Source organism: Anolis carolinensis, chromosome 5 (assembly GCF_035594765.1).
Source record: "Anolis carolinensis isolate JA03-04 chromosome 5, rAnoCar3.1.pri, whole genome shotgun sequence".
NCBI lineage: Eukaryota > Metazoa > Chordata > Lepidosauria > Squamata > Dactyloidae > Anolis > Anolis carolinensis.
Genome location: NC_085845.1, coordinates 134,025,825 through 134,041,317, shown reverse-complemented (window position 1 = coordinate 134,041,317; position 15,493 = coordinate 134,025,825). Strand labels below are relative to the sequence as shown.

At 39.0% G+C, this 15,493-nt stretch overlaps 1 protein-coding gene across 5 annotated transcripts in view; it reads right to left on the bottom strand.

Annotated features, from left to right (window-relative positions):
* Positions 1-748: 748 nt before the first annotated feature.
* Positions 749-15,493, bottom strand: part of grm8 (glutamate metabotropic receptor 8) — a 713,612-nt gene continuing 698,867 nt past the window's right edge. For 2 of the 5 annotated variants that reach the window (XM_062982302.1, XM_062982301.1), the window contains exons 10-11: positions 12,632-12,933; positions 749-1,330 (exon numbers count right to left, since the gene is read on the bottom strand). In XM_062982302.1, coding sequence (XP_062838372.1) covers positions 12,637-12,933 — 297 coding nt within the window. In that variant the 3' untranslated portion in view covers positions 749-1,330; positions 12,632-12,636. Of the gene's footprint in view, positions 1,331-11,197; positions 11,254-12,631; positions 12,934-15,493 lie in introns of all 5 variants that reach the window. The other 3 variants (XR_010006674.1, XM_062982304.1, XM_062982303.1) reach the window with 3 other exon arrangements.

Sequence of the window (15,493 nt, the reverse complement as noted above, 5' to 3'; positions counted from 1 at the left end):
AGAGGCACAACTATGTGGCCCAAATGATTCATTGGAACTTATGCCTCAAGTACCACCTGCCAGCAGTAAAGAACTGGTGGGATCACAAACCTGCAAAAGTACTGGAAAATGAGCACGCAAAAATACTGTGGGACTTCTGAATCCAGACTGACAAAGTTCTGGAACACAACACACCAGACATCACAGTTGTGGAAAAGAAAAAGCTTTGGATCATTGATGTTGCCATTCCAGGTGACAGTCGCATTGACGAAAAACAACAGGAAAAACTCAGGACCTCAAGATTGAACTGCAAAGACTCTGGCAGAAACCAGTGCAGGTGGTCCCGGTGGTGATTGGCACATTGAATGCCGTGCCAAAAGATCTCAGCCGACTATTGAATAATAATATAGATTATTCATTTGCCAATCCAAATGCATCAGATATTTTTAAAGCACTTCTAATTTTAGAGATTATCATCAGAAGCCCTTGAACAAGCATTGTAAAATAAAGAAATTGATCTTCTGCTGGAGGAAGAAAATCAGCATAACCCTCAAAGTAGATGTCCACAAGCACAATGCCATTTGTATTAGCTAAATGACATCATTTGATATTGTCCATGAATGGGAAGCATACGCAGGTACTTGGAGTTCGAGTCTCCCAATTCATGATTACAGTTTATGTGTTGAAGATCTTTTTCCTTATTGCTCTAAGCAGATCTCAATTATGCCAGGCATTTGAACACATCTCCAAAATGGCAACGAAACAAGTCTCAACATTTGCAAAACATTCCTTTATTAATAGAAATAAATTATTTTGTATAAAAATGTGCATGCGTCAACCATTGCATTTATCATTAGCACAACGCAGGGCTTCAAATCAGTCAGCCATCACAAGAAACAAACTTCATCTTCTTATACAATTTGAACAAGTGTGGAACAGGAATGGAAATTCTCACAATCACAAAAAAGTACTTACAAGTATAACATCAGACATGGTTTTTATTTCAACAGCATTTTTTTCACAAGCTAACATTTTGTTTTCCTTTTGTGATTCACCTTCTTTCATGAGTAAACAGTTCTGACATTTGACACGCAGTCATATAATATAATTCTGGGTCATTTCTCTTCGAACCCACCTGCCCCTCCTGCTTTGGGCGCATAGTTAATCTTTGTCCTTTTACAGTTTTGACTGTTTTCTAGAGACATCTCAGAGGCTGAGTTCTCAAGATGTTATAGTCATTGTTGGTTTTGTTTTTTAAAGTTCACATACTGCAAGTTTTCAGGTATGTTTGGTTTCCCCACTCAGTTTGCATGATTGTTGTAGCTGACATAAGTCGTCTTGGAAGAGGAAGCTGTAAAGCAAGAATAAATGCAAATCAGCTAACTGAATACTGAAAATCCCTTCTTATGGCTAGGAAAAGAAATGGATTTAAGAAGCTTAACAGGCCTACGAAATATTTTGTGCCAGTGATATGCCATCGGGATGTCTTCAAAAGAACTGAACAGAATTAGGTACGGACATTAACAAGGACTGCCAAGAGAGTTTTAATTTGGTTTGTTTTTGTTCAGGCATAGGTTCAAATTGCCCCCTATCCTAGAAACCAGAAAGGAATTAGTTCCAAGTTACATTTTGGGTGGTTTGTATATTTAACATTTAGTTGATGCATTACTGCTATTTCAGTCACACACATTCCACATCAGTTAATTCACTATTTTTCCATGTACAACGTTACCTATATGTGAATTTAACTCATTTCCCATGTGCCTAAAAGATCCAGTGTGAAATCAGGGAGAAAGGGTTAAATCCAGAGATTATATATGTGTGTGTAGGTTTTGGGATGCTGTGGAAGGAGGTATTCAGTTACCTCTTTCTGCAATGCCTTCTCCTATATCCAAAGCAATTCTCTAATCTGTCCAATTTATTGGCCAGAGGAAATCTGGATAGATTGGACAACATCTGACCACAGCACAAAGACAAGCACATAAATCACCGGAAAGATTACCTCTGTTCTCTTTTCCCAACTGCAGATGTGCATCCATATGCTGTTTTCTGATTACTGTCCTACCATTTGGCAGTTGATTCCATGGGTTAGGACTACAAGCCTGCTTTCATGTGGAGATGAAATTTCATGCGTGTGCACTTCTTCTCTTTCTCCTCCTCTTCCCTCCCTCGCAACCACAATGCCCCGCATTCACTCACGGGAGTCACGGACGGGCAGCCCCACATCCGAACCTCAGCACCAGGTGGAAGGAACCACCTCCCCTTCCTCCTTTCCAGGTGTGTGTGGGTGTGTGACTGTGCCCACACTCGACTGCAGGCAGGCACTGAGAGGTGAGTGTGCGCTTTCCAGGCCTGCCTGCGCCCCGCCACACACACATACTTTCTTTCCTGGGAGAGATTGTGTGTGGCGTGGGACATTCAGGCAGGTCTGGAAAGCTTGTGTACGCCTCTCAGTGCCTTCTTGTAGCCGAGCCCCTGCACCGTCACACATGCCCCACCACCCACCATATTCTCCGAGTTGAAAGGAAGGAGATGCAGTGGTTCCTTCCTGCTTGCTTGCTGAGGTCAGGATGTGGGGCTGCCTGGCGATGTCTCCCATGAATTAATGTGGGGCATTGTGGGTGTGAGGGAGGGAGGGAGGAGGAGGAAGAGAAGAAGTGCAGTGTCTGCCAGGCAGCCAAATGCCTCAGGAAGGGAAGCCAGTGGGTGGGACCCCCCCCCCCCATAATGGGCTGATTTTTGGTCCCCTGAAACAAAACAATCAAAAGCAACCCTCCCAATTTCAGGAGGCTTTCCGAAAACAGATCTGGCTCCGCAACAAAAGCTGGAAACAAAATGAGACAAGCTTTTATCTGAATGCACACCACTACTAGAAAGCTGGCCAAAGGAGCAAAATGGGCAACAAATGGCAGTGCAGCGGGGGTTCTCTCTGTCTACTTGCAGAAAGTTGAATGGCCTCAGCTTGAGTACAGGGAAGTGGATCAGAGAAAAGTTGCTCACAACATGCCCACACCACCATGTGGATTCATCCAATACTGCATCAACAGCACTCTCACACCAGTTTCAAGGTGAGAACAATGCACCTCGAGGAACTTATTCATGGGATTCCCCCATTAATTAAAAGGTACAGAAAAACAATGGATAAAACTTGGAATACCATGACATCCAGAGCAAGCCCTAGGTATTTTTCAAGTGTAGGCGAACAGAATTTTGGTACCCCCCCCCCCCAACACCAATCACTGAAAAATAAAAGCATTGGATAAGCGAAAATGTTGGATAATAAGGAGGGATTAAGGAAAAGCGTATTAAATATCAAATTACATTAAGATTTTACAAATTAAGCACCAAAACATCATGTTTTACAAGAAATCAACAGAAAAAGCAGTCCCGTATGTTTTGCACCCCAAGCAACCACTTAATTCGCCTCATTGTTGGACCGGCTCTGATGACATCATGTGATAAGTAGTGTGATTTCATACTGTTAAACAGTTGCTAATGGATACTCTAACCTTTGTGCAATAATGTCCTGGGCTGTCAGTGATAGATATTGGTGGGAGAGGGTAAGAGTTTTTATACACCTTGACACCCTTTTGGTGATGACAGAGTTCTGGGTGGTGAAAGGATTTGCCCTTGGTGATGATCTGGGGTGTACTCTTGCTTAGTCTTGGATTTAGGGAGAAAGTGGATTTGCCTTCCAGTAAATTAGCAATCCATAGCATTGTTTTGCCCTTAGACACAGGTGTTTCACAAAAGGAAGGTAGAGAAAATAATCACAGGTTAACATCTGGCTTCAACTGCACCCACATACTCAGGCACAACTCAATTAGGTTAAAGATCCAATAAAGTGGCTCTTATTTAACCCAGTTTCTGTTTCTAGTCTCATTAATGACTGGTCATCAATAAACAATTATTCTTTTTCCATTTCTAAAATTACATTATGCTACTGAGATAATATATGTGAGATGCTTTAAATAAACACGTGCCTTCTTATGTAAATACCATTTATTTTAATTCCTTCTATTTCAGAACACAGATGTGAAAGCAACAGAGCTCTACTTACTAAAAAGATTAAATTAATGTTTGAGCCCCTGCTTGTGGATTGATTAGGAGAAGCAACACATGGAAAAGATTATTCAGCCAATTTTCAGCATCATACAATAGAGAATTACTTGTTTCTTTCCCAAAACTCAACTGTATATTGACTATGATACTCTTCCCCCATTGAGTCATTCATCTTCCCTTCAGAAAATTACCCAATTTAGGGCTCTCAATTGATTAAAGATATTTTAGTTTAATTACCTGGCTTTGATTAATCATTTACATTTCTATGAAATTACATTCTGAAAGCCTACAGCAAGCTTTAATGAAGATCCTGAAGGAATGTAGTTTCTCTTAATCAAACATACAGTTTAGTAAACTACAATCTGCTACCGTACTTGTTGCTAGATGGAAAACTTGTAATAGTATTTACTTCTTCACTTTATTCAAGAATATTAATATTCCATGTGACAGTAACCCCCCAAGGGTTTTAGAATGAACTAATTTGAGTATGTATCAGCTTCTAGGCTCAGCCTTTTCTGATTACTATTCAGTATTCTTCCATTCACATGTCAACACCACATCTAATTTAACTTTTTTAAATGGAAAAATAATATTATCCCTTTAGATATTTTATGCTAAGTATGTTAAATGTTGTAAACTTTCCATTAAAATGTGTACACATCCTAACATAAGATACATATTGTATACACATTTTAGTATATTCTCCCATTTTTAAAAGATGAGATGTCTTCAGAAAATGGAAATGTATACTCCTAAGATACCTATGCTGTGATTTGCATATTAATCTTTACTAGACTTTACAAAATACAGCATTCCTGCCATATAGCATATGCTGACATTCAACCTATCTTCATGGTCATTTGGAAGCCATGGGAAGGGCTGAGATGTTTGGATACTGGCCTTAGATTCAGCAGGCATGCATGAGATTAGGAGCAGCTCTGGTACAGAAATACCCCAGAGTAACTTGCCTTTTGCCATGTAACAAAATCAAAATTTAAGTCTGTGTCGATCATTTCTAGATCAAAAATCTCAATCTCATCAAGATGATTTAAATTTATAATCACACAGAAATTCATTCCATTCTCTGAATATATCAGTGTAACATTTTAATAGAGGATCATTTTTACTATTGCCACTCCCAGCCCCTGCACATTCATTTAAACAAGTCTATATAAGCAGGACGTTTTGCCATAATTGGAAAACTTGTGACTACCCAGATCCCATAAGTGACAGTAGTGGCAAGGAATCTACTACTACATTTTAGATCAGCAGTAGGGATTACCTGTTGAGATGCTTAGATGGAGATTGTGCATTGAACAAGGGTTGGACTAGCTAGCCTACAAGTCCCCTTTCCAACTCAGTTACTCTATGACTTTAGGAATTCTGGTCCTACAGGTATTATTGGGTTACACATTTACTAACCAGGCACATCTGGTTGGTGGTCATGATTATGGGAGTTTCACAGATCCCCTAACCTTTTCTCAGAGCAAGAAACTGGAAAAAGACTTAGAGATAGGAAAAAAAAGATTACAAACATCTTGTTAAGTAGTTATGTCATTGTCAACATCTTACTATCATGTAAACTTAAACTGCACTATTGTACCATGCATGTATTCTGAAGAGGACAGCAGAAATGGAACTATATTTTGCAAGTGGAGCCATCATAGTATCACAGGTTCTATTTCACCATAAATCCCATTGCACCATCAGCATCAACACACTATAGATCCTGTTCCACAACAGGACACATCACAGGACAATCTAATTTATATTGTCACATTTTACTAGAAGAGTTGTATATCATTACCTCTGTTTCAGGATCTTGGCCATTTTCTGAATGGAAAGATATGCATCCATATACAGCATTGAAAGAAATGTGGTCCAGTGCTAGAAAGTTGATTGACTTGAATTAAATAATTTAATCATAGGCTAGATAGCTGTGATTAAACTGTGATTATATTGTTATATGTCAGCCTCAGATTGTCATTTATCAAAATGTTGACTGTAAGTCTTACAATGAAAGGCCATCAGAGCTGCAATTTAATCTGTGTATTAAAAAATAATTGAACTGAACAGCAACAAGTACTCCTGAATCTATAGTTTTATGTAGCTTCTGATGCTAATAATGGACCTAAATTATTTGTATCCTGAAGAATGTGTGTGTGATGTTCGCAAAAATCCATCACATTCTTGTCAATTCTATTTTATAGTGTGAAAAATAAAAATTGCCAACTACCAAGACATTCATCTTTCCTTTTTTTCCTCTTGATTTCATGAGCATCCTCTCAAGTATCATCCACAATTTACTATAATGAGCTTACTGCTTCTGTTTGGGGATTTCAAAGCCTCAGCAGCTGGTATCTTGGTTTTAAAGGCTGTGGGCAATTCACAGTTGAAATATGAATCACACTTGGCAAGCATAGGTGACCGGAGATGGTTGTAAATTTGGCACCATAAACTCAAGAAACTAACAGACTTTTAAAGATGAGCTTCACATTAAATAAAAAGGAACAAATCAGAACAAAATGATGGGCAATTATTTTATTAATGTGTATTTTAAAGTAACTTGTAAATTCATTAGAAGATTGCCTCTGAGCACATATTCTCACAACTATAGTCAGTAGTGGTGCCAGGTCTTGAGGAGCCTGAGCAAGATGCCATCTGGAGCTCCCCAATGCAACCCCATGCTTCTGCCTCCCTCTTACCCTTCAATTGATGAGCAAACGGGGCAGAATAAAAAGATCTTTCATTATTCCTGCGATGGAAGGGTTAAAAGGAACAAAAGGATCAGTCCCTCTCCTGTTACTATGGACCTCATCACATTGGTGATTTTCAGTGTCCTAGGATGCTTGCAGCATTCTGAAAATAGAACACAAGAGACTTCCCATGTTCTTATAGACAAGAACGGGGCTGGGGTAGGGGAAGCCGGACAGTGACACTGTCCTCCATGGGATGAGTAAATGTAAGATGCGGGTGAGTGGAGTGTGGGGCAAAAGGTTACCCTGCTGCCCATTGGATTCACCACAATGCAGGGTTTTGTTTTTTACGTGTCAGGAGCAACTGGAGTTGCTTCTGGAGTGAGAGAATTGGCCATCTGCAAGGCCGTTGCCTAGGGGACACCCGGATGTTTTTGATATTTTACCATCCTTGTGGGAGGCTTCTCTCATGTCCCCGCATGGAGCTGGAACTGATAGAGGGAGCTTATCCGCGCTCTCCCTGGGTGCGATTCGAACCTGGCAGCCTTCAGGTCAGCAACCCAATCTTCAAGTCACAAGGCTTTTATCCCCTAGGCCACGGGAGGCTCCCACAATGCAGGGTGAATCCCCTTGCTATCAAAAATTGGACCTCAATGTTATAAGGTCCTAAATCACTGATAGCAACAGGAATCATGGCCATATTAATATTTTGTACAGCAGTTATGATGGCTGCTACAGAATCAAACCCATAGCAGTCATGCCTACCAATTTCTCTCAAGACTATTCTGCTTCCCCATCTATCGTTTAGGTATTATATAGCCCAGGAGTTGGATATCTGTAGTCTATGGTTACAAGTAGTCAACAGTTAGGGGTAAAAATTTCTATAAAATGTTATCTGGTGGCCATCACAGTTTGCTTAAGTACTGAACTGCTAATTTATGAAACTAGTAGTGGATCTCTGGGATGGAGGATGGTGCCCACTCCTGATGATGCCTGATGAAGAACTGTGAGAAACTCAAAAGGTTATATGTAGCCTAATCCCTGTATCTGCGGGTATTCATTTCCAGAATTCATATGTATTTATTTCCAATATTTCTATCCCACCCTTCTCACCCGAAGGGACTCAGTATTAATGTATACATTGAAACTGCAGGTGATAGCAAACCCTACTGTTTTCAATGGTATGAATGACTGAAGTAACTAGAAAAGAATGTAGCTTGTACAGGAAACCCAAAATGAATACCCGAGTAAGTAAAATTTTAGATAACTACAACTGCGTATATGGTTCCACGGAAATGGAAATCATAATGTATTTTTCTTGCATTATCAATTCAGTGAGAATATGGGGTAAATATAGGATTGAGCATGTTGATACTACACAATTATAGAACTTTGATATTGTTTTAACTATTGAATCATGGTGATCCTGACATTTATATATGGTGAGGGATTTAAAATAATCCAGTGGTATAGTTCATGGGATACTTAGCATTCTTAACCAGATGGCTCAGGAGCTTCATTGAACTAAAAATCCCAATATTTCATAAGATGGGCCAATTAAAATGAATTTAAACTGCTACAATTATGTAATATATCATAAGTAAACCCACTGACAGAGCTTCAGTAGCTGGAGGATAATTTCTCTAGAAAGTATGACTCAGTCAGTGCTTTTCTCATTTACTCATGGCATGGATGAAACACTGGAAATCCTCACTGTAATCTCTGATACCTGGTGGGTGAAAACATTCAGGTGGGCGAAAACATTTGGGACACCTACACTTACTGTAGTGAGATAATAAACAGGATATGGTGGATTTGATAATCCTTAGGTGTTAATTTAAAAGAAAAAACAATATATTATTGGCCAAGCTTTCTATATCATTTTTTTATGATATGACATTATTGTATTTGATTTTCCTGTTTGTATTTTTCTTACTTTCCTATGTGGATATTTTTCAGAAGTCAGCTTGTAAATATTTAAATAACAAACACTGAAACCATATCTTCAAGCTCTTGGATTCACTTCCTTCTACTGTGCTTTCCCCTTTCCTGGAATGATGTCATTGTTGTGCTGAGGCATTATGCTGTGGCTGTCATTGGAAAAGTAATTTGAGACCTGAGGGTCACAAAAAATGTTAGTAAGAAGGTGCATTTTCTGTGTAGCATTCCAGGTACTATTATAGCTAGTTTGAAAGAGCAGCTTTAAAGAAACTGAATGATCAGTGTACTAGTGCCTCTAAAAGTTTCCACAAATTAGTTTGGCAGAAGGGAGGAAAGTTAAGACTGTCTCATAGCTACTGAATGACTTTTGAAGAAATGGAAAACTTCAGGTTCTTGACATTCAGCCAAGACAGTTCAATTATATAAAGGATGGGGCTCTCTAGAGAATTTTATGGGAGTGTGGGAGCTTCTAATCTCCTTGCTTATTGAACAATAGAAGTACAAGAATCAACATCTGGAATTCAGACACAAAAGATAAGTGTTAAGTTCACTTATAGGAATAATGACAAGATAGGAATGCAAGAAACACAAATGATGTGGTACCTTGTCCTGATAGAAAAAGAGGACTTGCTTCCAATCACAACTGTGTTCATAAATTAAATATATTAATTCTGCATCCAATGAGTTTGCCAAGGATGGTGGATGATGGTGGTATGTGTCTCTCTATATTCTTTGTTTCCCGACACTGATCAAATAATGCAGTTCGAAGCTGACTCAAGCTGACAAAATGTGCACCACCAGTGTACACTGCAGCACAAATCTAAGTCCCAAGAAAGGGGGGAAAAAGTGTTGTGGCAAATATAAGTGTGTCCCAGAACCAGACTGAAATTGGCTCTGCAAAATGTGGAGTGCATTTACACACCCACCCCTACTGAAGTGCAGTAAAAAAAATCTGGAGAAGGGGGGTTGGTCAAAAAACACAAGAGCAGTAGGGGGCAAATCAACCATCTGCAGGGTAACTGATTACAGCTTATTCTACTTGTCATTTCCCCTGATTTCTTTATCCCGTGTGCATCTTGTGCAATTATGTGCACCTCTTGAAATGGAAAAAAACCTGCAAAGCAGTTTGAGGTCAGATTTCCTGGTCAATATAATCACATTCATAATCTCAAAGTAGCTCCAGGCATAGCAATCTGATCACTAGTGCAGCAAAACTTGTTCCTCCCAACCAGTTACAAGCTGCATTTTAGTGTCAGTGTAGAAGTGCCAAGGAGCCCCGGTGGCGAAATGTGTTACAAAATTGAGCTGCTGAACTTGCAGACCAAAAGTTCCCAGGTTCAAACCCCGGGAGCGGCGTGAGCAGCCGCTGTTAGCTCCAGCTTCTGCCAACCTAGCAGTTCGAAAACATGCCAGTGTGAGTAGATCAATAGGTACCGCTCCGGCAGGAAAGTAACGGCATTCCATGCAGTCATGCCGGCCACATGACCTTGGAGGTGTCTATGGACAACACTGGCTCTTCAGCTTAGAAATGGAGATGAGCACCAACCCCCAGAGTCAGACATGACTGGACTTGACGTCAGGGGAAACCTTTACCTTTATTCAGTGCCCTTAGACCAGCACTGAATCGTCCAATGCTTGGATTCATTGTGTGTGTGTGTGTGGGGGGGGGGGGGGGAGTGAGATCAGTAAAAAAAAAAATCCAAACCATTTAGATAAAAAGTGGGACTCAAGAGAGCCCACTTTTGTTGTGTAATGTTATTTCAGTGATCCACAGCACCCCAAAACCACCAAAACATTTCCCTAAATTGATCAGCTTTTTCCATCCCAAATGAATGAAAATGTTGGTAAATATTCTTTGAGAACAAATGTATATGATTTTTTTCAATGATATGGCCAAACTCAATCAGTTTTGCTATTTCAATTTTTTTGCAGGGAAAAAGACTTTTCATTGATAGCTGATTATTTTGGGCATGTGTCTGTAGGAAGTGTTGTGTGCATTTCCATGCAAAACCACCAAATTCCTGATCCAAAGGCAGTCCCTGTGTCTGCAATTTTTGTATGATATGCTGTTGTCTAGAAGGAATTTCTCACAAATTAGCCCACTTTCAAACTTCATATCTACATGCAATAGTTACAGGCAGCAGAAAAATCTTCAGGATATTATTAACACTACTTTGTTAGAATTCATGCTTCATGCTTCAGTATCTGCAGTATTTAGAACTAAGACAAAGAGGTGTGATAATTCTTTCCATTTTCAATTTTTAAAATTTATGACATCATGAAATCTGAGAGGAAAATCCCAATGTTGCTTACAGATTTCCAGATATTTCTTCATTTAATGAATGGAGGAGTTGAATAAAATTGAGCACATTATGGCCCACTTTTTATTTCTTAGACATCTATTACGTTATCACCTGGATAAATATCTATGCTGTTTTAGTTTCATTTTTGTAGCATGTATAAAATAAAATGGCTTTTTTCCCTGTAGCTTTTGAAAAACTTATTTTATTCGCACTCACCTCTACATCTTTTCAGACTTAGGCTTCTGACTTTCCTCAGCTCCTTTTTTTCATTTCTAAAATACATATACAGCTCATAAAACATGCTGTTATAACATGCTGCCCTATTGTTCAATCATCAGACTTTGAGACAGATTTCCTTAGAGATGTGTCAGAATTCGAGGGCCAATACCATATGTTTAGAGTAATTATAGTAATCTAAATTTGTATACAAGGGTCTACAATACCGGCAAAGGGTAAATAAATACATATAACCCCAGATAACTTATAGTTATTTCTGGATATAACCACTGGGCTGTGGTTGTCCATCATTCTACCAAGTAGAAATTTCACCTGTTTCCCAAGATGTAAAATCATTGCTCCCAACAATTGACAGAACAATACAGATTATTTGTTCATCAAGTGATTGCATCCACATTAGGGTAAAATACCACTTAGTAACTGTTTTTTTTTTCGGCCTTGATTTGCTTAAACTGCAATCCTATATGTGTGTATATAATAGGAGGGGTAGAGAATCATTTTACTGGATTCAACATTTTTAGAGAATGTATCTATATGGAATGTCTTGAGACTCAATGAAAAACAAAGCAGACCTCCTGGAAAATCACACATATGTGAGGTTTGCTGTTTATTTCAAAGAAAGATCACATGCAAAACCATGTGTACATTTAAAAGGCATGAATTTCTAAAAATACACACAGTTGAAAAACATTGTCAAACATGCTGTAGAGGAAAAACACATGCATACCATGCATCTTGGTATCTGCTGTGGTTTGGTTTTAGGACATCCACTGGATACAAGAAATACGTGGATGTCCAAGTCCCACTAAATACAATGGAAAAGTAAAATGTTGCCCCTTACATAAAATGCAAAATAAAGATTTGTATTTTGGATTTTATTTTATTATTTTTTTTAAAAAAAAATCCATGTCATAGATGTTTAAATCCATGGATGCAGAATCCATGGAAACAGAGGGCCATTTTGATATTTTATTATTGAAAAAATATCCCCCAAGAAGGAGGAAGAAGAAGAGGAAGGGAGAGGAGGAGGAAAGAAACAAAGTCTCACAACCAAACCCAGCATCTCTACCTGGAAGTAATCTCTATTGTAAACAATGAGATTATTTCTATCGAGATAAATATAGGATTGTGCGTGTGTGTATAGTAATGTGAAACAATTTCACCCATTTGGATAGCTGGGTGGGGTGGGGGAAGTACAAAATGGGAGAAATAATGCTTAAATTGTTTCACAGACATTTGCACTAGCCCATTACTAGCTCTCAATAGTAGTCCAATTGCCTTAGTCCTCACCAGGAGCATTAGATCAACATCAAAATGCTGTAAAAGTAACCACATGAATTTTGACACATCTTTGGGTTCATGCACATCAAGCCAAGAAAAAAGAAAGATTATTAAGCATTCCTGTGAACCTACATCTATTAGGAAGTGCTGCCACTCTTGACCATGGTTAAGTCTACGGATGACTTACTGTTGGTTTCAAGACTTTCACAAAGTTCAGTTTTGACCTCGCCATTTGGTCGGTCATTTCCCTTTTGGATCAGCTTGCTTTGCATCGTGGCTGCTGTGACAACAGCCTTGAAACTTCTCTTTCTTTTTTGAACATTTTGCTCTGGATGAAAAATGATAATATAAACCTTGGGCATGTAGAGCATGCCCAGAGATACAGAAGCACTTAAACTCATGGAGATTGTTAGTGTTGTTGTCTGGATGTACATCTGGGAAAGAGAAAACAAGATAAAGGGATAAGAATTAGTATCTGTTGGATTTAACATTAAGGAAAATATCAGCAAGGTAGCTAAATTTCAAATACTCCAAGTAAAAAACCTGTGATATTACCATTTGAACAGACTGTATAAAAGAAAGCCATTGTAAAACAGTAGAGTCTCACTTATAAACGGGCTGGCAGAACATCGGATAAATGAAAATGTCGGATAATACGGAGTCTCCTGTTACCCATCCGATACTGCGCTAGACACCTAGAATACTGACAACAAGGACTCAAATGGCTAAGGAAAGGCAATGCCTCAGGGATAGAGTGACCCAGAAGGAAGTTCCCAGATGTGGAAGAGGAGGATGGAAATCACAAAGGGAAGGAGGGAGGATGCTTCCACTTCCGATCCTGCCTCTTCTCCCCCTTTCCTCCCTCCTCCTCGTCTTGCCTTTTTCATGTATTGGGAATGGAGAGAGAGTTGGGGAGTGCACCTTTAATTGAAGGGGAAATGCTGAAGAAAAAAGGGGACATCGGATAAGAGCGTAGGATAAGATGGAATATCGGATAAGCAAAGGTCAGATAAGCAAGACTCTACTGTAAATTCTTTTGAATGTCGCAGTAGGACTTAGGAGGCACAGGTTGAAATCATCACGTTTCCTTTATGGGGCTAATTGCCCTCGAAAGGTACATTTACACAATATAGTTTGACATCACTTTAACTGCCATGGCTCAATGCTATGGAATCCTGGGAGTTGTAGTTTTACAAGGTCTTTAGCCTCCTCTGCCAAACTACACTGGTGCCTCACCAAGCTACAATTCCCAATATTCAATATCATTGAGCCATGGCAGTTAAAGTGTTGTCAAACTTCATTCACTTTACAGTGTAGGTGCACCTAAGTCTAAGATACCGCATAGGATTGTTGTGATGAAAACTTAGGCTGAATATATCCCAGATATGATCTCAAATTATCTGCTCTGAACTAGATTGAATGAGTCTACACTGCCAGATAATCTGGGATCAGATCCTGGTATATAGAGCATTGTAACTCCAGCTTGAGAAGGCTAGCAACCCATGTGCACAGATATAATGCATCTTGAGGAATAGACTGGATGTGAATGCACTAACACATACATAAGAAAGAATCATATCTGCACACTTAATAATAGGAAAGAAAAAGAGGAATCCTATACAGAAGCTTTTTTTAAAAAAAGTAGTATTTACTGTAAAATGCACCGAAGTAGCAAATTTAAGATTATACCACATTATACATGATTTCCACTTTTGTAATCAATAACTACATTCCATACTTGTTTTGTGCCCCCATTCCCTGTTAGAATAAACACAATTACCCATTTGAATGTGGAAATAGTCTCATACAATAAACCTATTTCATGTATACAGAAAGATGTTTCACTCATATTGGCAAGCTGTCTTTCATGAATGAGTGGGTGGAAGAGGCAGCCCTATTATTAAAATCTACTCTCCTGCAGATAATTGAGACTGTAGCAGCTTTATTTTCAAATGACAAACAAGTGTATCATAGCCAAATTCAAAACACCAAACAAATATGTTAGTTATCTTCTAGTCATAAACCAAAGCTTCTAGAGTAATATTTTACTGGCTATTGTACCTGAATATGGAACAGAATACATATAGTAAAGAGCTGGATATAAAGGGCTAGTTCCAATATTAGGAAACGATTCCTATGAAATTTTCCTCCCTTTCATTTGGTTCTCCATGGACCCATCTACACTGCCATATAATGCATAATATAGCCAGTGTAGACTCATATAAAGCAGTTCAATGCAGTATAACTGCATTATACAAGTCTACACTGACTACACTGCAATTTCAAACCAAATTGTACAACAGTGTAGAGAGGGACCATATCACCTGAAAACCAAAAAGTTCCCTAGACTTCAGCATCTACTTTTGCGAGGAAGTGTGAATAAATGAAAGCTTGGTCCCTCCCAGATCTGCTGGTTTATGCCGTTCCAAAAGGAGGGTGTTAAAGTTGGATATTGCCCCAAATGCATGATAGCTGAATGATAGGGCCCAGGCTGTGGCTCAGGCTGGTGAGCAGCCAGCTGCAGCCAGCTGCAAAAAATCACTCTGACCAAGAAGTCATGAGTTCGAGGCCAGCTCGGAGCCTGCGTTTGTCTCTGTCTTTGTTCTATGTTAAGGCACTGAATGTTTGCCTTATATATGTAATGTGATCCGCCCTGAGTCCCCTTCGGGGTGAGAAGGGCGGAATATAAATGCAATAAATAAATAAATAAATAAATAAATAAATAAATTGTAGAACTACCCTGAATCTAAAAGGAGGATCTTCATGCTGACACTGGAAATATGTTCTAACAGCAATATTTTCAGAAACATTCTCAGACACATAGGAAAACAATACTGCAGTTTTAAATTATGAGTCACTTTGAGTTCCAGGTTTATTGGGAAAAGGAAGAAGGAGAAGGAGAAGAAGAAGAAGAAGAAGAAGAGGAGGAGGAGGAGGAGGAGGAGGAAGAAGAAGAAGAAGAAGAGGAAGAAAGAAGAAGAAGAAGAAGAATGT